We start from the raw sequence: 22,845 nt of genomic DNA on the forward strand, positions 1-22,845 counted from the left end.
CAAACCATACTCACTGACCTGTCGCACCAAATGCCTGCCCAAATCCATGCACTCTTCGACGGTTTGTCCTCCTTACTTTCCCTCCGCTATGATGCCAACAAGGGGGAAAAGAAGACTCAGGGAGGGACTTCAACCAGCAAGAAGAGGGCGGCAAGTGAACCAGCTGGACCTCCTCCTCCTCCAAAAGTTCCAAAGTCAACAAGAAAACAAATGGAGGAAGCTGAAAGAGCAGATATGTTAAGGATCCAGCGTTCACTGGAAATAGGAGAAAGAAGAGAAGAAGACAAGGAAATCAGAAGAAAGAAACAAGAACAACAAACAGCCAAAGAGAAGAGAGACAAGCTACTCCTACAGAGCTACAAGGCAGGGACCAAAGAAGACTCAAACGAATATCTTCATGGAATCATAGTAAGTCTTCTTACCAAAACTGACTTAGCTCTTCATAGCGGTCTCACTCTTCCGGAATGCATCGAATGGTGGAGAGATGGGGTGATTGAAGGCAACTTCATAGGTGAAGCCTTTGTCAATTACCTTCACCTGGATATATCAAACGAATATCTAGAGCAGGTGAACTTTGAAGACCTCCACAAGACACGAGCAGCCATAAACGAGAAGAGGAAAGCGAATAAGCAGTAAGCTCTCGATGTCTACATGCATTCGAATTTGATGTTGTTCTTTATCTTCTTTCTTTTCTGCTAAAGCCCTGTAAAACACTCCTGTTATGATAATTTATATATCTTTTGTTGGGGTGTTGCGTGAGTTTGGTTATTCTTGCTTTAGTAGATCAGTTGTCAAACTTACCATATGCGCTGAAAATAAAATCAATGCTTTTTCTTTTTCAAATCAGCCATATAAGTAAGTATAAGTGTTGGCATCATCAAAAAGGGGGAAATTGTTAGGAACATCATGTAATAGGTTTTGATGATACCAACTGTTAAGTAAGAATCCCCAAGTCTCGATACATAGGCAAAACAATGTAAGTTCGATAAGTAAACTAAGAGCGAAAATACAACCGGGTAATTTGAGCTCAACTCGGGAAATATTTAAGCTTAAGGTAAACTTGTTTGAACAACTTAGAAGTTTTCGTGTTGTAAGCAAACAGATAGATCAGAAGCAGGCACGAGACAACTCTGGAGGAATAAGGGTCTACGAGACATCAACTAAGTCTCGAGACACAAGCCAAGTTCGAGAGGTAAGGACCTCTCGATATACCTATCGAGTTCGAGACGTAAAGAATATTCGAGAGATAGACCTCTCGATACATGGGATTGAAACATCAAGTGGTCGAGACATCTTTTATGGTCTCGATAAACCGGCACTTCTCCAAGAGGCTGAATGTTAGTCAACATGTGCAGACAAAATACTCTAAGTTTGGAGAAGAAGAATATCATGGAGATAAAATATTGAAGAGGTGCTGAGCGGGAGGTTTCAAAATGGACGGAAGTGGATGACACGTCAGACCTCCACCACAAACGGTCAAGAAGTGCACCAATCCTGAAGTGGTCAGATTCCCCAAACAAGGAATGATGGGAACATAAAAAGAGTAACTTTATCCAAAAGAAGCAAGTGAAGCATGAACTCAAGAAAGTGGAATATGGAATATTCACTACAAAACAAAAGGCTCAAGTTACAAGACCACTACTCCATGAAAAATGCTGAAATTGTGCAAAGACCCATGTTCGGCGTGGGAGACCAATTTCAAACGGAATAGTTTTCCCTCCAACGGAACTATTCTTCTACTCTCATATATAAGGACGTAAAGACACAGAAGAAACGGGGGTTGTGAAAGAGGTCAAGAGGTTAACAAGAGGTGTCTGATAAAAACGTTCCAGTGCAAAGTGCTTAACTTGGAATATCATCCTGATATTCAATACAGCGAGAGAACACATCTTAGTGTTCGAAGAGAGTTACAAAGCTAAACTGTCATACATCCAGAAGGTGACCAAAGCTGCTCTACATCAAAGTTGATTCAACGATAGCTTGTGGTCAGATTGGAGATTGTTACATTCAACTGTGACTATCAACAACGTCTTGCTTTGGATTAAGCAAGGGAGGTGGAGTATCCTGGCTGCTGTCCGAGCGAAAGAAACCTGAGGCTTGACGCGGGCTTGGTGATCAAAGGTCAAGTGCTCGAGAGGTGGAGTAACTGGAAGCGGGGAGAAAAACCTGAGGAGAGGCGGAGTAACCTGGCTGCTGTCCGAGCGAAAGAAACCTGAGGCTTGACGCGGGCTTGGTGATCAAAGGTCAAGTGCTCGAGAGGTGGAGTAACTGGAAGCGGGGAGAAAAACCTGAGGAGAGGCGGAGTAACCTGGCTGCTGTCCGAGCGAAAGAAACCTGAGGCTTGACGCGGGCTTGGTGATCAAAGGTCAAGTGCTCGAGAGGTGGAGTAACTGGAAGCGGGGCGAAAAACCTGAGGCTTGAGGCGGGCTTGGTGATCAAAGCTCAAGCGCTCGTTATTGTACTAGAAAGGGAAGTTTTTAGTGCAATCCTTCCAGGGAGTTTCTGGAAGAAGAGTGGAAGTAGGCGGGTTGGCCGAACCACTTAAAAATCTCTCTTGCATTTACTTTCTGTTTTTATCTCTCGCTAACTTCTCGATTGCACTGCATATAATCACACCTCTCGAACTAACCCAAACTCGTGCTAACCAAAAAGGGGATAATATTTCCGCTGCGCATAAAACTTTGTCTTCACCTCGTGAGGTATCGAACCTAAGCATCCTAAGTTCAATACACACGAGAGGTCGAAAAGATTTGCAAAATCTTATACAAGTCTATTCACCCCCCCCTCTAGACTTGTACCCCATCCCCTTGGGACCAACAAATGTCACTTTTTTTTGCATAAAATGTATCAAATAGACTATCAAACTTTCTCTTTAAACTCAATTAGAACCTCATACTTTTTAAAGTGGCAATTAGGTACTTAAACATGTCAATTAAGTAATCAAGGCATAATTATCTGTTAGTGAACTGTAATAGCAGGTAAGTATAAATGTTACTTTTTCTTTTAATAAAATGTATCAAATAGGCTATCAAACTTTTTGAAGTTGCAATTAGGTCTTAAAAATGTCAATTTAGTTTATCAGGGCATAATTACCGGTTAGTAACATGTAATACCAGGTAAATATTAATGTCACTTTTTTTTGCATAAAATTTATCAAATAGGTTATCAAACTTTCTCTTTAACGCCAATTAGACCCTCAAACTTTTTAAAGTTGCAATTAGGTACTTAAACATGTCAATTTAGTAATCAAGGCATAATTACCTGTTAGTGACCTGTAATACCAGGTAAATATAAATTTCACTTTTTGTTTATAAAATGTATCAAATAGGCTATCAAACTTTTTAAAAGTGCAATTAGGTCTTAAAAATGTCAATTTAGTTTATCAAGGCATAATTACCTGCTAGTGACCTGTAATACCAGGTAAATATAAATGTCACTTTTTTTTGCATAAAATGTATCAAATAGACTATCAAACTTACTCTTTAAACACATTTAGAACCTCAAACTTTTTAAAGTGCAATTAGGTACTTAAACATGTCAATTTAGTAATCAAGGCATAATACATGTTAGTGACCTGTAATAGCAGGTAAATATAAATGTCACTTTTTTTTTCATAAAATCTATGAAATAGGCTATCAAACTTTTTAAAGTTGCAATTAGGTCTTAAAAATGTCAATTTAGTTTATTAAGGCATAATTACCTGTTAGTGACCTGTAATAGCAGTTATATATAAATGTCACTTTTTTTTCATAAAATGTATCAAATAGGCTATAAACTTTCTCTGTAAAGTCAATTAGACCCTCAAACTTTTTAAAGTTGCAATTAGATACTTAAACATGTCAATTTAGTTCATCAAAGCATATTTACCTGTTAGGGACCTGTAATAGCAGGTAATATAAATGTCACTTTTTTTTCCTTAAAATCTATCAAATAGGCTATAAACTTTCTCTGTAAAGTCAATTAGACCCTCAAACTTTTTAAAGTTGCAATTAGATACTTAAACATGTCAATTTAGTTCATCAAAGCATATTTACCTGTTAGTGACCTGTAATAGCAGGTAAATATAAATGTCACTTTTTTTTCCTTAAAATCTATCAAATAGGCTATCAAACTTTTTTTTAGTTGCAATTAGTACATAAAAATGTCAATTTAGTAATCAAGGCATAATTACCTGTTAGTAACCAACAATACCAGGTGAATATACATATCACTTTTTGTTTATAAAATGTATCAAATAGGCTATCAAACTTTTTAAAGTTGCAATTAAGTCTTTAAAATGTCAATTTAGTTTATCAAGGCATAATTACCTGTTAGTGACCTGTAATACCAAGTAAATATAAATGTCACTTTTTTTTGCATAAAATGTATCAAATAGACTATCAAACTTTCTCTTTAAACTCAATTAGAACCTCATACTTTTTAAAGTGGCAATTTGGTACTTAAACATGTCAATTTAGTAATCAAGGCATAATTACCTGTTAGTGACCTGTAAAACCAGGTAAATATAAATTTCACTTTTTGTTTATAAAATGTATCAAATAGGCTATCAAACTTTTTAAAAGTGCAATTAGGTCTTAAAAATGTCAATTTAGTTTATCAATGCATAATTACCTGTTAGTGACCTGTAATACCAAGTAAAATATAAATGTCACTTTTTTTTGCATAAAATGTATCAAATAAAATATAAATGTCACTTTTTTTTGCATAAAATGTATCAAATAGACTATAAATGTCACTTTTTTTTGCATAAAATGTATCAAATAGACTATCAAACTTTCTCTTTAAACTCAATTAGAACCTCATACTTTTATCAAACTTTCTCTTTAAACTCAATTAGAACCTCATACTTTTTAAAGTGGCAATTTGGTACTTAAACATGTCAATTTAGTAATCAAGGCATAATTATCTGTTAGTGAACTGTAATAGCAGGTAAGTATAAATGTTACTTTTTCTTTTAAAAAAATGTATCAAATAGGCTATCAAACTTTTTGAAGTTGCAATTAGGTCTTAAAAATGTCAATTTAGTTTATCAGGGCATAATTACCTGTTTGTAACATGTAATACCAGGTAAATATTAATGTCACTTTTTTTGCATAAAATTTATCAAATAGGCTATCAAACTTTCTCTTTAACGCCAATTAGACCCTCAAACTTTTTAAAGTTGCAATTAGGTACTTAAACATGTCAATTTAGTAATCAAGGCATAATTACTTGTTAGTGACCTGTAATACCAGGTAAATATAAATTTCACTTTTTGTTTATAAAATGTATCAAATAGGCTATCAAACTTTTTAAAAGTGCAATTAGGTCTTAAAAATGTCAATTTAGTTTATCAATGCATAATTACCTGTTAGTGACCTGTAATACCAAGTAAATATAAATGTCACTTTTTTTTTGCATAAAATGTATCAAATAGACTATCAAACTTTCTCTTTAAACTCAATTAGAACCTCATACTTTTTAAAGTGGCAATTAGGTACTTAAACATGTCAATTTAGAAATCAATGCATAATTACCTGTTAGTGACCTGTAATACCAGGTAAATATAAATTTCACTTTTTGTTTATAAAATGTATCAAATAGGCTATCAAACTTTTTAAAGTTGCAATTAGGTCTTAAAAATGTCAATTTAGTTTATCACGGCATAATTACCTGTTAGTGACCTGTAATACCAGGTAAATATAAATGGGCATAATTACCTGTTAGTGACCTGTAATACCAGGTAAATATAAATGTCACTTTTTTTTGCATAAAATGTATCAAATAGACTATCAAACTTTCTCTTTAAACTCAATTAGAACCTCATACTTTTTAAAGTGGCAATTAGGTACTTAAACATGTCAATTTAGTAATAAGGCATAATTACCTATAAGTGACCTGTAATAGCAGATAAATATAAATGTCACTTTTTTTTCATAAAATCTATCAAATAGGCTATCAAACTTTTTAAAGTTGCAATTAGGTCTTAAAAATGTCAATTTAATTTATCAAGGCATAATTACCTATTAGTGACCTGTAATACCAGGTAAATATAAATGTCACTTTTTTTTTTGTATAAAATGTATCAAATAGGCTATCAAACTTTATCTTTAAAGTCAATTAGACCTCAAACTTTTTAAAGTGGCAATTAGGTACTTAAACATGTCAATTTTGTAATCAAGGCATAATTACCTGTTAATGACCTGTAATAGCAGGTAATATAAATGTCACTTTTTTATTTTCATAAAGTGTATCAAATAGGCTATCAAACTTTTTAAAGTTGAAATTAGGTCTTAAAAATGTCAATTTAGTTTATCAAGGCATAATTAACCTTTAGTGACCTGTAATACCAGGTAAATATAAATGTCACTTTTTTTTCCTTAAAATCTATCAAATAGGCTATCAAACTTTTTATAGTTGCAATTAGTACATAAAAATGTCAATTTAGTAATCAAGGCATAATTACCTGTTAGTGACCTGTAAAACCAGGTAAATATAAATTTCACTTTTTGTTTATAAAATGTATCAAATAGGCTATCAAACTTTTTAAAAGTGCAATTAGGTCTTAAAAATGTCAATTTCGTTTATCAATGCATAATTACCTGTTAGTAACCTGTAATACCAAGTAAATATAAATGTCACATTTTTTTGCATAAAATGTATCAAATAGACTATCAAACTTTCTCTTTAAACTCAATTAGAACCTCATACTTTTTAAAGTGGCAATTAGGTACTTAAACATGTCAATTTAGTAATCAAGGCATAATTACCTGTTAGTGACCTGTAAAACCAGGTAAATATAAATTTCACTTTTTGTTTATAAAATGTATCAAATAGGCTATCAAACTTTTTGAAGTTGCAATTAGGTCTTAAAAATGTCAATTTAGTTTATCAGGGCATAATTACCTGTTAGTAACATGTAATACCAGATAAATATTAATGTCACTTTTTTTTGCATAAAATTTATCAAATAGGCTATCAAACTTTCTCTTTAACGCCAATTAGACTCTCAAACTGTTTAAAGTTGCAATTAGGTACTTAAACATGTCAATTTAGTAATCAAGGCATAATTACCTGTTAGTGACCTGTAATACCAGGTAAATATAAATTTCACTTTTTGTTTATAAAATGTATCAAATAGGCTATCAAACTTTTTAAAGTTGCAATTAGGTCTATCAAATAGGCTATCAAACTTTTTAAAGTTGCAATTAGGTCTTTCAAATAGGCTATCAAACTTTTTAAAGTTGCAATTAGGTCTTAAAAATGTCAATTTAGTTTATCAAGGCATAATTACCTGTTAGTGACCTGTAATACTAGGTAAATATAAATGGGCATAATTACCTGTTAGTGACCTGTAATACCAGGTAAATATAAATGTCACTTTTTTTTGCATAAAATGTATCAAATAGACTATCAAACTTTCTCTTTAAACTCAATTTGAACCTCATACTTTTTAAAGTGGCAATTAGATACTTAAACATGTCAATTTAGTAATAAGGCATAATTACCTATAAGTGACCTGTAATAGCAGATAAATATAAATGTCACTTTTTTTTCATAAAATCTATCAAATAGGCTATCAAACTTTCTCTTTAAACTCAATTAGAACCTCATACTTTTTAAAGTGGCAATTAGATACTTAAACATGTCAATTTAGTAATAAGGCATAATTACCTATAAGTGACCTGTAATAGCAGATAAATATAAATGTCACTTTTTTTTCATAAAATCTATCAAATAGGCTATCAAACTTTCTCTTTAAAGTCAATTAGACACTCAAACTTTTTAATGTTGCAATTAGATACTTAAAAATGTCAATTTAGTTTATCAAGGCATAATTAACCTTTAGTGACCTGTAATACCAGGTAAATATAAATGTCACTTTTTTTTTTTGCATAAAATGTATCAAATAGGCTATCAAACTTTCTCTTTAAAGTCAATTAGACCCTCAAACTTTTTAAAGAGGCAATTAGGTACTTAAACATGTCAATTTAGTAATTAAGGCATAATTACCTGTTAGTGAACTGTAATAGCAGGTAAATATAAATGTTACTTTTTTTTTTCATAAAATCTATCAAATAGGCTATCAAACTTTTTAAAGTTGCAATTAGGTCTTAAAAATGTCAATTTAGTTTATCAAGGCATAATTACCTGTTAGTGACATTTAATACCAGGTAAATATAAATGTCACTTTTTTTTTGCATAAAATGTATCAAATAGACTATCAAACTTTCTCTTTAAAGTCAATTAGACCCTCAACCTTTTTAAAGTTGCAATTAGGTACTTAAACATGTCAATTTAGTAATCAAGGCATAATTACTTGTTAGTGACCTGTAATACCAGGTAAATATAAATGTCACTTTTTTTTCATAAAATGTATCAAATAGGCTATCAAACTTTTTAAAGTTGCAATTAGGTACTTAAAAATGTCAATTTAGTTAATCAAGGCATAATTACCTCTTAGTGACCTGTAATACCAGGTAAATTTAAATGTCACTTTTTTTTTCATAAAATGTATCAAATAGGCTATTAAACTCTATCTTTAAAGTCAATTAGACTCTAAAACTTTTTAAAGTTACAATTAGGTACTTAAACATGTCAATTTAGTTCATCAAGGCATAATTACCTGTTAGTGGATGTGAGAGTACATGGATAGGATGAGCTTGGAAGTAATGGGCCAACCTTTTAGAGGCGGGGACCGCAGCGAATACAGTTTTTTCTACGGCGGTGTACTGTAGCTCTGCATCGTGTAAAGCTTTGCTCACATAGTAAATGGGACGCTGAGTCCCTCCTTCCTCTTTGACCAACACGGAGCTGATCGCACCCTGTGATATACCCAGGTATAAGAGTAAGGTTTCACCCGCCTCTGGTTTTCCAAGCAGTGGCGGGGGTAAAAAAAANTCAAATAGGCTATCAAACTTTTTAAAGTTGAAATTAGGTCTTAAAAATGTCAATTTAGTTTATCAAGGCATAATTAACCTTTAGTGACCTGTAATACCAGGTAAATATAAATGTCACTTTTTTTTTTTGCATAAAATGTATCAAATAGGCTATCAAACTTTCTCTTTAAAGTCAATTAGACCCTCAAACTTTTTAAAGAGGCAATTAGGTACTTAAACATGTCAATTTAGTAATTAAGGCATAATTACCTGTTAGTGAACTGTAATAGCAGGTAAATATAAATGTTACTTTTTTTTTTCATAAAATCTATCAAATAGGCTATCAAACTTTTTAAAGTTGCAATTAGGTCTTAAAAATGTCAATTTAGTTTATCAAGGCATAATTACCTGTTAGTGACATTTAATACCAGGTAAATATAAATGTCACTTTTTTTTTGCATAAAATGTATCAAATAGACTATCAAACTTTCTCTTTAAAGTCAATTAGACCCTCAACCTTTTTAAAGTTGCAATTAGGTACTTAAACATGTCAATTTAGTAATCAAGGCATAATTACTTGTTAGTGACCTGTAATACCAGGTAAATATAAATGTCACTTTTTTTTCATAAAATGTATCAAATAGGCTATCAAACTTTTTAAAGTTGCAATTAGGTACTTAAAAATGTCAATTTAGTTAATCAAGGCATAATTACCTCTTAGTGACCTGTAATACCAGGTAAATTTAAATGTCACTTTTTTTTTCATAAAATGTATCAAATAGGCTATTAAACTCTATCTTTAAAGTCAATTAGACTCTAAAACTTTTTAAAGTTACAATTAGGTACTTAAACATGTCAATTTAGTTCATCAAGGCATAATTACCTGTTAGTGGATGTGAGAGTACATGGATAGGATGAGCTTGGAAGTAATGGGCCAACCTTTTAGAGGCGGGGACCGCAGCGAATACAGTTTTTTCTACGGCGGTGTACTGTAGCTCTGCATCGTGTAAAGCTTTGCTCACATAGTAAATGGGACGCTGAGTCCCTCCTTCCTCTTTGACCAACACGGAGCTGATCGCACCCTGTGATATACCCAGGTATAAGAGTAAGGTTTCACCCGCCTCTGGTTTTCCAAGCAGTGGCGGGGATAACAAATATTTTTTCAAGTCATCGAAGGACGACTGACACTCTGGAGTTCATTCAAACCCCTTATTCTTCTTTAGTATCTTGAAGAAGGGGAGGGATCGTTCGGCCGATTTAGATAGAAATCGACCCAAAGCCGCTAAGCGACCATTGAGTCTTTGGACTTCTTTGATGGACCGCGGGGGTTCCATGTCAAGAATGGTTTTTACCTTTTTTGGGTTTGGTTCTATCTCATTTCTAGTGACCATAAATCCCAGAAACTTGCCCCCATTGACTGCGAAGGTGCATTTTTTAGGGTTCAAGCGTAAATTGAAATTTCTCATAATAGAAAATACCTCGTTAAGGTCTTTGACATGAGAGGCACCTCTACGGCTTTTGACAATCATGTCGTCTACGTATGCCTCCATGTTTCGTCCCAGCACTTTTCCAAACAACTTGGCTACCATCCGGGTGTAAGTTGCGCCTGCGTTTTTTAGGCCGAACGGCATGACCAAGTAGCAAAAAATTCCTTCTGAGGTGGTGAACGCGGTCTTCTCAGCATCTTCCTCATGCATGAATATCTGATGGTACCCACGGAAGGCATCCATGAAGCTCATCAATTTGCATCCTGCCGTCTCATCTACCAGTTGATCTATGTTTGGCAAGGGGAATCGATCCATAGGGCAGGCTCTGTTGAGATCTGTATAATCCACGCACATTCTCCACGTGGAGCCTTTTGGGGCCAGGACTATGTTGCTCAACCACTGGGGATAACAGATCTCCTTGACATGTCCTGCCTGTGTCAATGCGACCACCTCGTTCTTCACAAAGTCCCTTCGTTCGGCCGACATGTATCGCTTTCTTTGCTGTACTGGTTTCTTGGTAGGGTCCACGGCTAACTTATGGGTTATGATGTTTCGATTGATACCTGACATGTCTTCTGGACCCCACGCAAAAACTTCTTTAAACTGTCGGATGACTTCGACTATCTGGGCTCTTAGTTCTGGTACCAACCCAGTGCCAATCTTCACAACCCTATCTGCTCGTGCGGGATCGACCACCAGGTCTTCCGTTTTAGATGCAAGCTCGGCTCGGGGCCATCCCTACTCTTCTCTCAGCACTTTTTCTGCAATGGTGTGGACCTGCAGATGTTTTTGTCCAATTTTCTTGCACGCTTTGACGTAACAGCTACGAGCTGCTCTTTGATATCCTCTCGCAACTCCTATCCCATATGGCGTGGGAAATTTTATGCACAGGTGCTCCATCGAAATTATCGCCTTCAGATCTTCCAAAGTTGGCCTCCCCAGTATGATGTTATGGGCACATGTGAGTTTTACCACAATGAACTCCATGTTTATCTTGGAGGTGTTGGGGCTCACGCCTATCTCTACTTGTAGTACCATGGATCCCTCTATCTCTGTTGAATCCCCAGTAAAGCCAGAAAGTGGGGTCCGTACCTCTTTGAGCTGATTTCTGGGCAGTCCCAGTTTGGTGAAAGCGTCGTAGTACATCACGTTGACTGAGCTTCCGGTGTCTACGAGTATGCGATGCACAATGCTGTTGTTGATCTCTATCTTGATCACCAATGCATCTCGGTGAGGCAGTGGACCTTCTGGGAGGTCATCGTCAGAGAAGGTGATGGCTTCTCTCCTCTGCTTTTTTCCCTTTGGAAGGCTGACCACCTCACCTACATATAACTGGCAGCTGCACTTCTTCCTCTCTACTTGTGTGTCTCCGCCTGCAGGACCTCCGTAGATAAAGTGTATGGTCTGCTTCTTGTGTTGTGTTTCTTGGGCTCTTCTGTGTCTTTGTCAGAGAGATCACGATCTGTTACTGTAACTTGGTCGTGTTCCCTTTTCTTACCACTCGGGGATGACGGTTCGGAGCTGTCATCCTTCTTCCAAACGTTTTTTGGTAGATTACGCGGAGGTTGTTGTTGGCTTGACTTTTGGCCTGACTTTTGCTGGCCTGACCGTTTGACGAACTGTCTGAAATATCTCCTCTAGATGAGCTCCTCAATCTGGCGTTTTAACACGTTGCATTCATCGGTATCATGGCCCACCTGCCTATGGAATCTGTAATACTTGGATTGATCCGCATTTGGGGAGACTTTCATGCACTCCTGAGGAAATTGCACGATCCCCATGTCTTCAGCTTGATTTAAGATTACGCTAACTGGGTGAGTTAGCGATGTCGGATGTCGTAACGGGATGAGGCGAGGTCGGTCATCTCTTCCCTTCTTTGAGGGTGGTTGGTTTGGTCGTGGTGCCTGGCTGGGCGAACCAGCTTTATCAGGTCGCCCACTCTTTCGTCCTTCCTCCTCATCCTTCTTTCTCCTGTCAGCCTCCTCTGCATCTGCGTACCGGTTGGCCGTTCTCATGAGTTCTTCATAAGAGCGTGGGTGGTGGGCGTTCATTTGTTTGTGGAAATCGCCTGACCTCAGTGCTTGGATGAAGATGAGAATCGCTGCCTTCGAATCGAAGTCATATACGTTGTTGACTTCTTTTTTCCATTTGCTTAAGAAGTCTCGCAGGCTTTCCCCCTTATCTTGATTTACCCCGCCGAGATGTGAGAATGGTTTCTTATGTTGTATACTTCCTGAGAAATAAGACAAGAAACTTTTGGATAACTCTGCAAAAGTTTGAATTGATCCGTCCGGGATTGTGTTAAACCAATCTTGAGTCGTTCCGTCCAAAGTGGACAAGAACGCTCTGCACATGATGGCATCGCTTGCCCCAATCATTACCATGGCTGCCTTGTATCGTGTCATATGGGTACGCGGATCCGAAGTGCCAGTGTAGGCCTTGATGGTGGGTAGTCGAAAGTCTTTTGGAAGAGGAACTTCCATTATGTCAGGAGAGAATGGAGCAGCCATTCTTACCTCCTATTCTAGTGAGTGTTCTCTTGCTTCTACTTTCTTTTCCAAATCATCTATCTGCCTTTGGAGTCTTTCAACTAGGTCTTCTTGGGGTGTTCTGTGTCTAGTGGAGTGACGCGGAGCCAATCCACCAGATTCGCCCATCCTTTCTCCAGATGGTCGTTTGGTTACTGCCTTGCCTGCTTGGGGACGGGGACCTCTATTAGAGGATCCTTGCACCCCCAGCTGATCTCGGATAGATCTAGAAGTCACCGGTCGTTCTCGAACAGATCTAGAAACTGGTTGAGGTCCACCTTCCTATCGTTGAGTTCTGTTTTGCCTCGGAGATTGCACTTCTTCCTCCAGAGGGGGCGGTGGCGGTAAGATCTGGCCTTGCATTCCTGCGACTAGTTGGGACATTGTCGCCGCCGCCTGTTGGATGACTTGCGCTGTTGCGTGAAGGTCCACCACCTGGGCGGGAGCAGCAGTTGCTGGGAGGGGAGTGCGGCCACCACCATGGTTGTTGTTGAGTTGGCTACGAAGGTCACCTTCTCTGCGGTTATTGTTATTGAGTTGGCTGCGAAGGTCACCTCTGCGGTTACTGTTGAGCTGCTCACGAAGATCACCCGAGGGGCGACCCTTGTTCACCTTACTAGGTGTATGCGAGCTGCTGGATCCAGATGCCATTGATAGTGATGAGATGAAATGAGTGGTTTGTGATTTTGTGAATTTAGCCTGAGATCTGATCTCGGCTCTCAATGAAAGCACCAATGACGGTAATAATGTGTTACCAGATATATTATGTGAATGTAATGTTGATACAGTGTTTGAGTACTTGAGTACAATATTGAGTGCAGTGCTCAGTGTACAAGATGAGTTGAGTGTTGTTTCGTCTAAGTTCAAGTGTCGTGTCTCACTACGTGGTTGTGAGTCTTTTTATTCCTTTCAGCTCAGTAATGGAGCATTAATGAGGAGTTGAACGTTAGTTGAACGTTGGACATCAATGCTGAGGAGTTGAATGTTGGGCATCAGTGTCTGAGGAGCTGAACGTTGGTCATCAATGCTGAGGAGTTGGACCGTTGCGCATTGATGCTGAGGAGTGAGGTGTCTTGGGTAGTTTGAATGGCAACTGTCTTGACAAGGTCATGCCAATAGTTCCGGGTCGGGTACCCAATTACCCTGTCAGTTATTATTGTTATTATTGTTATTATTATTATTATTGTTATTGTTATTATTGTTACAAGTATTATTCTTATTGTTGTTATTGTTGTGACATTGCAACAGAGCCAGTAGTACTTCGGTAATGAAACTAGTCTGAATATGTACGTATGGTTAACTGAAGGTTGTGTCGGCTCACGGTCCCCGGCTTGGCCACGAAGCTACCTTCATTTTAGTGGGGTCAATAGACCCCACTCAAATTTTGTTGTTTATTACCTATACATATATACTTTTGAGAAATCTTAAAATTGACCTTGTAAAATAAATATTGTTGCGGTCAACATATATTTAGAACAAATTTAATTTTCAAAATATAATAATAAAAGTTTTAATTACTTTTTTTTTTTTTGCTTATTTGTGTGGCATGTCTCAATCCAACGATCCCATTTGCAGGTTTTTATAAGGAAAAGTTTATTCATATGACTGAATTTTATCTCTTTGAATTTTCATCCATGGATATTTTTGCGGTTGATAGTCAATTTTAAATTTATATGATTGATGTGAACTCTATCTTGCATATTCCAATATCCAAGATGTTGGTTCTCTTTTTGAAAAAATAGTGAATATAAAGAAAAATAGTGTATATCTTTCTTTTTTTTTACATGTGAAATTAGCTTAAATATTCTCGGTGGCAACTAAAAGTATTGAAAGAGCTTTTTCAATAATGAAGATAGTGAATAGATAGCGCAATCGAATAAGAGATAATTTCATTACGTGATTTATAACTGTTTTGTTCCCATAACTAATTTATGTAATTTTTTATTGTAAATACACAATAGTTTGAAATTAAAAATATTTGGAATCAAAACATGAGAAATTTCATTACTATTAATATGTTTCAAAGAGAATTATATTAATATATGTTTAATTAATTCCTTAATTACCTTATAACATATTAATTATAAGTGAATTATACTTATATATGAGCAATTATAATATTATACCTTAAAAATATATATAGAGATTACCATACAATTAAGCTAATAATTACACGAAATATGGGATGAGAATTGGCAGAATAATTATCATAATAATTATTTCTTATTAGGTAATTATATATTAATATCTGTACAATTAATTCCTTAATTGTCATAATAATTATTAGACAATTATACTAATATATGTACAATTAATTTCTTAATTACCATAATAATTATAGGCAATTAAACTAATAATTGCACGAAAAAAAAAAAAAAAAAAAAAAGGAATTGTCAACACTTTAGTATTATTTTCTAGGACCCCTATTTATTTCCAATAAATATAGTTCAACTAATTAACATTTGCTTCAAAGGGAAGAGAAAAGTATGGACTATGGAGCCACCAATCTCTTTGCATCACCTTTCTCCATCATCATCATCCCATATTAGCCATGAATTCAGGATTCCTAGTTCAATAGCCATCATCTGTCATCATTTCTGGGGAAACCAACAAAGAAGGAAGTAATTAATTATCAACTTAAGAAAAGGGTGAAACATCAACAAGATTAGTAGATTACAAATAGAAGATAGCCAAGATACAAGGATAGATGGTGACAACAATCCCATATGATCATGGCTGACAATCTCATCAACAAATGCAACAATTTATCAGGTGATTTTGGTGTTTTCAGCGTTAAATCAGTACTGCATATAGATAACAAATGTAAAGTATGGTTTGTATAGTAGAATTGTTTCATTAACATTTTGAACCTTCAATCATAATAAAATCGGATCTATTATTTCATATATTTCAAATTGTGCTAAAACAGTAGTAATTATTTGTCAAAACTAACTACTGTCATGATTTTAAATACTAAGTTTCACCTAATAACAAATCAAGCAGCTTGGATAACTGCCTTTCATAATGGAATCAACTAAACAGGTATCTTGCACATTCTACTTGCAAAAAGTATCAAAACCTTCAACACTTCACTGTCTACCATGGTTCAGCTATGAAATCAAGAACAAGATTAGTGGGAAAGCTATATGAATTGTTACACTCATATATCATCACATTTTAAGTAATTCAAATCCAAAATGTTTCGTGCGTTCAAATATAAGAATATATGCACATGTTGTACCTCACGTCCACAATAGAACGAAGAAATCAAGAACAAAAGTAGCAAAGGGCAACCCCAGCCAAGTTGGTCAAGCAGTTGACTCGGTAACTACAAGGTTATAAGTTTAACTTCCGGCAGGAGCGACCTATTGGCCTCCTTAATTTGTGGTTTGCCGGCTAGGTGGGTTTATTCGGTGCACACCCTCGGGTTGTGGTTGCGAACAGGAGTAGCAGGAAAGCTAAAAGAATGAATACACTCACACATCATCATATTTTTAAGAAATGTGTGAACATATAAACCTACTCAACATGTCATATCTACTACAACCAGGTGCCCAGAGACCTATGAATGTTATTGAATAATCAGCATCCCTAGTTCAATATTTTACTCATTCTTAATACCTAATTCAGAGACATATCTATCACCTGGAATTCAATTCAATGCTGCAAATACGAAATTTCATTGTTTACCAAGATAAAATGAATTCAATTGCAACTTCAAAAACTACCAACAATCAAATGGCACAATACAAAACACAGACGCACAATTATACTGCAAGTAATCATTGCAAAGCCAGAAACTTTTTCAAAGAAATAGCATAATAAATTTCCGTTCTTGATTTCAATTAGAGGTATGAAGAACCTATATATACATTCAATCTCGAAAGCATCGTATATACCAGAATTCCGAACGCCGTCAAGCAGTTTTAGAAAAATTGAAAACCCTAAATATTAAGGAAATCCAAAACTCAAGAGCAGCTTAGCAAAAACTTACCAAATTTTCACAGGAAAACAAAGAATTCAGTGCAGAGCTGTTGGAGAGAAAAAAATTTGGACCATTTCTCGATTTGTGCGTGTCATCCTTGCGCAGGGGCCATGCTAATCTTCTCTGTATCGTTCCAATTTTATCGGATGTCCCCGAAGGGACGCTCTTATGCCTCCATGACGGAGTATTTGTACTGAAAACAAGTTGTTTCATCTGTCGATGTGGGAAAGATGCCGACTAAAAAGCAACAAAATGTAAAGGACAATCTTAAAACGGCCCGTTAAGTCATAAAGGCCCATCCCAGCATTATTTCTGTTCCAAAATCTAATCTAATACGGAGTAATAGTAAAACTTGAATACGGTAATTATATTCACTCAATACGGAGACTCAAATCTAGCCATCCATATAAGAGTGTAACTTGGTGTCACTAAATCACAACGTCTTGGCATATATGTGCAGTATTCTAAACATACGAAATTGTAGAATTTTATTTTACTTGTTGCTTGAATAATAAAATTCTTATTTATTTTATTTACGTAATAAATTGATAAACGTACTATATATCCAACATTTAAACATACAGTATATTCTTTTATAAAGAAAAAGTGAACTATCTTGCAAGGTTAATTTAAATAATTTTCTCATTATATTGAGGTATAATGTGTCTTGATTGGCTTAGCTAATCATATAGTACTAGTTTTAGTTCTTAATTGTTACGAATAGGGTTAATTTTCTCATTATATTGAGGTATAATGTGTCTTGATTGGCTTAGCTAATCATATAGTACTAGTTTTAGTTCTTAATTGTTACGAATAGGGTGTTTAAGAGAATAAATAATCAGTGTGGCAAAAATCCCGCTTAGGCATTAGGCACCGCCTGACCGTCTAGCGTATCACCAAAATTTGTAGTCTAGGCAGCCGACTAGGCGCTGACTGCCTAAGCCTCCTTAGCACCGACTAAGCCACCTAGGCACCGACTAGACCATTTATTAATCGGCCGATTAGCTATTGTTCTCCTTTTTTAAATGGATTATTTCGCTAAAGGCCTTGTGGTCAAGCGGCATGAAGTGATTCTCCTAAGTTGGAGTTCATGGGTTCGAGCCTTAGTGTGGGCAATGTTGACTTTGTTGGGCTTCAGTAGGTTGAGAAAGTATATGGACAGATACTACATGTAACAGGGTCAATAGTATTCCAAAAGAAAAAAGGATTATTTCATTCAAAACAATATTGTTTTGAGGTAAATAACCTTAAATTGTTCAAATTGTAGATATTTTTTAGGTCAATATTTAATATTTTAATATTAACTATTAAAGTATTAAATAGTTTATAATTATTAAGTTTTTAAAAAATTAAAAATTTTAAACACAATTTAAAAGAATAAAAAAAAAATACACCGGTACCTAGGCGCTCCCCGAGCGCCTATCTAGCAATTTTTTCAACCATGTAAATAATACATAATTGCGTTTTACTATCAAACTAGTAAGTTGCCCGTGCGCTGCACGGTATGAAAATTGTTAAATTTATTGTCAAATTTGAAGGAAGTTAGAAAAAAGAATAAATTATATTGCAATTGATAATGCAACAAAAAGAAGAGATTTGTTATTATTACAATAAAATAAATAAGAAAATTACAAATTATTACAATAAAAATTGAAAATTACAAATTATTAAAGACTTCATGATATACAACATTAATAGTTGTTGTAGAACTTGTCCTTGAGTCATTCACAATTAAAATTTTTAAACCATCGGGATTGTTAATTCGAGATGCAGCAACGTAAAACTGGCCATGTACAAAAACCGATTTCTTTAGTAACAATCCTACATGTGACAAAGTTTGGCCCTGACTTTTGTTAATGGTCATTGCATATGATAACATCAATGGAAATTGTTTTCGTTGAAACTTGAAGGGCAACCTTGGGTCGGATGGTGACATTGACATTCTTAGAATCAAAACTTTTGTTCCTTTGTTAGCACCAGTCATTATCTCGGCCTCAATAATACGGTCAGCTAACTTGGTGATTATCAGTCTAGTACCATTACACAAACCAATACTATGGTCAATATTCCTCATCAACATAACTGGCGACCCAATTTTCAAAGTCAATGTATGGTTTGGTAAACCTGACACTCTAATACCGTTCAAGAATTCCGGAGTATGTACATCACCAAGTATACCATTATCTGCATCGGCTTTGCAAACATTGTCACAACTAAAGTATGTTCTGCTCTCAGAAGTATGCAATGCACTCATATATTCATTTACCTGATTGACCACATCTAGTGTTGGTGTTAGTATTGCACGGCCTTCCAAAAAAGTATGATTAGAATTCCCATTAACAAACATCGGAAATGTACTTTTCACAATTGTTGAAATATGATCCCCATTAGACGGTAAAAGCATGTTCTTTGGGATTTCTACTTCTGCATATCCATCATTTGTTCCACCAGTCTTTCCATCTCCGACATCAGCAATCCAATTAGCAAAGTCTTCTAGCTTTTGTTTATCAACCCCATGAGTAACAGAGTTTAGACGTAGGTTTTTTGTAAGCTTTAAAACTTTGCAACTATTCCACAGATAAGATGAGTTAACCGCTGCAGACACAATATCTTGTCTTGTACCCTTAGGCACAACTGGAAGTATTTGCCTGAAATCCCCACCTAGCACGACTGTTTTTCCACCAAATGTCTTTGACAAACTATTTGGGTCAACAAATCGCAACAAATCTCTCATAGTTCGATCTAACGCTTCAAAGCAGTGTTTGTGCATCATGGGTGCTTCATCCCAAATAATTAAGCTCGTCTTTATCAACAATTCTGCTAAATGGCTACCTTGTTTAATATTACATGTTGAATCTTCATTGATTGCAATTGGTATTGCAAATCTTGAGTGAGCAGTTCGTCCACCTAGTAGCAACAAAGAAGCTATGCCACTTGACGCAACATTTAAAACAATTTGCCTTTTAGCACGCAATGTCGATGGCAATGCTCTCCATAAGAAAGTTTTTCCAGTTCCACCATACCCATAAACAAAAAATAAACCACCTAGATTACATGAAATGTCTTCAAGCACTGTATTGTATATAACTCTTTGCTCATCAGTTAGTTTAGAAACCAAATTTTTCGCTTCTTGTTTTAAGACATCACAATCATAAGATAACTCCTCAAAAAGCAATATGTTACTAACCAACCTAGAGTTACCCATGCTTGGAATTGGCATTTATGGAAAGTCTTTTAAGGACTTATTTTGTAATTCTAAAATCTTTTCTAACTCAATCAGACCCATGTTTCTCTTCTCTTCATCTGTTAGTACCAAATCTGTGAAAGTAACAAAAAAATAATAAAATAATATAACATGAACATTTATTAACAATTGAAGAGAATATATTTGAACTTTTACCTGGTTGTTGTAAGATTCTTCTTTGATTATGTTGAACATCTTCACACAAATGTTTCCAAACCTCATTCCAAACATTTTTCGGTCTAATTATGCTACTTGAAGTCAGTAGCATCACAAAGAGCTTCCTTATCGAATGAGTTGTTGACCAATAGCTGGCTTCATTTATAGCATCAATGTACTCTCTATCATCATCTAGTAAACCATGAGCATAACAGGCATCCCGAAAGGTCATGTACTCTACACCGTTCAAAGTCCTAATATCTTTAAAACTTGTAGGGTCACGAACTATGTTCAGTAAGCACCTTAAATAATAAATTTCGCCTGATGCTGGTGGGACATAGAAGATACGACCCACTAAGAAGCCTTTTTTTCTCGGTTGCCATTCATGAATGTCCTTTTTCCATACAAATTTCATAGGCATCTCAATGTAAGTTAGCATCTTAGCTTCTGGGTACTTTGTGTTTGCTATAAACCACCCATTAAACATACTTTGTCCAACAGTCTCCCTATTTAAAACATGGTCAATTCTATCATCATCTTGGAAGATCACTGATTGACAATCAGGAAGGTGGAAACTCAACCTCTCAACTGGTGGTGTTCTGTATTGAACTTCAAAATTTAATAAGCGCCACGTTGCCTCGCATGCTGAAATGTATCGGCAGTCATAATGCATGTTAATCTCATCAACCAATTCCTTACCGATATCATCAACAGTGGTTTTATAAAATTCTGCAGTCACCCGGTCATTGCCTTTGTTAACATACTTGAATAAGTATTTTATAGACCGCGACGGGTTACACCACTCCACATTGCAATGGGCTTTGAACCTCAAGAGTAGATACCGATTGTGTGAAACAATATAACGGTTATCCAACTCTATTCCGTTTTTCTTTACCGTTCGACCATCATCCCTTCTCCGGTACAACGGATACCCATCTTGGTCAAATTGGGATTCATTAATGATTTTTTTTTTGGGAAATTGCTTTGAAAACTTGTTATTTACCATGCACGGTGAATTCCTTTTTGCATGACCGCACGGACCATGGACCATAAATTCTTCAACTGCTTGATAATATTCCATGTCCCTGTGTTTATCTGGGATTTCAGTTGAAATTATTGAGTCCATGAAAGACGGGTTGGAGAACTCTTGTTTTCTTTCTAGGAATAGTAATATGTGAGCATGCGGCAACCCTCGTTTTTGGAACTCTATTGTATATATAACTGTAGAAGAAAAATGAATAATTAGACTTCATTAAGAAATATAGTAAATATAGTGACCAAAACAAAATCTACAACTACAAAACTTACCTGCTTTAACGCGACAAAAAATTCTCCCTTTTTTTTATAACTCTTTTATCAAAGAATCCAATTTCATTTTGAAAACACGACACACAATGTCTGGTCGATCTCCAGCTTTCAAGTTTCTTTTTTCAACAAACCGTTGGATCTCAAGCCATTTTGGATTACATGTAAATGTAATGAAAAGGTTTGGGTAACCAACAAACCGACAAATAGCCATTGCATCTTGATAATTCTGTATCATGTACCGTGCTCTGCCTGTAAAACTTGAGGGTAATATTATTCTTTTCCCTTGGGAGCTAGGTTCAACTTCACCTCGCGTCAAGGCATCGGAAAGTCCTTTGTATGCCTCACATCTCAAAGCTTTTTGATTTGACCTTATGTAAATAAGCCTAGAAGATTCTATCATTGTGTACGCATCAACTAAGAATTGTTCGAACAGCCTCCTAGCATATATTAAAGTTGAGATCTCATCCAACCTTTCATGGATACGGAAAGCAAAATACTCCCTTTGTGAAACATTCTTTCTTGCGAAAGTATTTGCAGCAACATTTCTTGAGAAAAGTATATCCTCCCTAAAGCCATCTTCACCATATGGGAATAAAATTGGATATTGCAATGGCAAATATGATGGGTTTAATTCACTTATTCTTTTTAGTACTCTAGATGTACTCTCTACCAAAATGTCACGTTCACCCATGGTAGGGTCTAGGTCTCCAACAATGAGAGCTGCCACTTCTGAAGCATTTGGTAATGAATAAGTTCTTGCATCTGTTGTCCTTTTACCAATAAGCCTCATTTTAATTTCACCTTGTGGGTTGGAATGAATAAATGACTTTGCCATACGGAAAGACTTAACCAAAACATTATAAGAATCCAAAACATCTTTAATGTCATTAACTACTTCAACATGTAGATTCATTTTATCGTTTTCAGCCCTATAAGAATTAAAATTATAATCATTAGTGAACTATTGTTGTAATATATCGTTAAATTATAAAATAAAAAAAAAGTAAGTTAGCCATAAACATTATACCTAACAGAGTTGATACGATTTTGGATTTCGTTTTCCGTATCATGAATATAAAGTTGTGCAAACTCTGGTTGAACACATTTGTTGGTAATAAGCTTCCAATGCGATAGAAATTTTGACCATTTATACGAAATATAGGTGGTGCTGAACCATTGTTAATCGTCCTATCAATCTTACCACCCATTGATGTGAAGCAAAACATGTTGTTGTATGACCTTATATTTTGCAAGAAACATTTGTTCCTATCACTTGTAA

General features: G+C 35.5%; 2 protein-coding genes, 1 long non-coding RNA gene and 1 other non-coding gene across 4 annotated transcripts; all 4 read right to left on the reverse strand.

Annotated features, from left to right (window-relative positions):
• Positions 1 to 15,263: 15,263 nt before the first annotated feature.
• Positions 15,264 to 17,074, reverse strand: LOC116014143. Its single transcript, XR_004097350.1, has 2 exons — positions 16,868 to 17,074; positions 15,264 to 15,470 (listed from the first exon to the last, which is right to left on the reverse strand). It is a non-coding gene; the product is annotated as an uncharacterized LOC116014143 (long non-coding RNA).
• On the reverse strand, positions 16,918 to 17,020 carry LOC116014544. Its single transcript, XR_004097414.1, has one exon. It is a non-coding gene; the product is annotated as a U6 spliceosomal RNA (small nuclear RNA).
• A 1,441-nt stretch (positions 17,075 to 18,515) lies between the features above and the next one.
• LOC116013198 (ATP-dependent DNA helicase pif1-like) lies at positions 18,516 to 20,063 on the reverse strand. The gene has a single exon (XM_031252847.1). The coding sequence runs from the start codon at positions 20,061 to 20,063 to the stop codon at positions 18,516 to 18,518; it is 1,548 nt and encodes a 515-aa protein (XP_031108707.1).
• Positions 20,064 to 20,078: 15 nt separating this feature from the next.
• Positions 20,079 to 22,479, reverse strand: LOC116013199. Its single transcript, XM_031252848.1, has 3 exons — positions 21,726 to 22,479; positions 20,259 to 21,479; positions 20,079 to 20,176 (listed from the first exon to the last, which is right to left on the reverse strand). Exons 1-3 carry the CDS (start codon positions 22,477 to 22,479, stop codon positions 20,079 to 20,081), a joined length of 2,073 nt encoding a protein of 690 aa, XP_031108708.1.
• Positions 22,480 to 22,845: the final 366 nt, after the last annotated feature.

Source organism: Ipomoea triloba, chromosome 3 (genome assembly GCF_003576645.1).
Source record: "Ipomoea triloba cultivar NCNSP0323 chromosome 3, ASM357664v1".
Taxonomy (NCBI): Eukaryota; Viridiplantae; Streptophyta; class Magnoliopsida; order Solanales; family Convolvulaceae; genus Ipomoea; species Ipomoea triloba.

What these genes read in the sequence shown, in the direction of transcription:
- LOC116013198 (XM_031252847.1), bottom strand. Translation starts at nt 20,063, where the DNA reads ATGGGTAACTCTAGGTTGGTTAGTAACATATTGCTTTTTGAGGAGTTA.
- LOC116013199 (XM_031252848.1), bottom strand. Translation starts at nt 22,479, where the DNA reads ATGAATCTACATGTTGAAGTAGTTAATGACATTAAAGATGTTTTGGAT. An exon ending in CCTTTTCATTACATTTACAT is followed by an intron (nt 21,480 to 21,725) that starts GTAATCCAAAAT and finishes TTTCTTCTACAG; the next exon opens with TTATATATACAATAGAGTTC. An exon ending in AAGAATCTTACAACAACCAG is followed by an intron (nt 20,177 to 20,258) that starts GTAAAAGTTCAA and finishes TTACTTTCACAG; the next exon opens with ATTTGGTACTAACAGATGAA.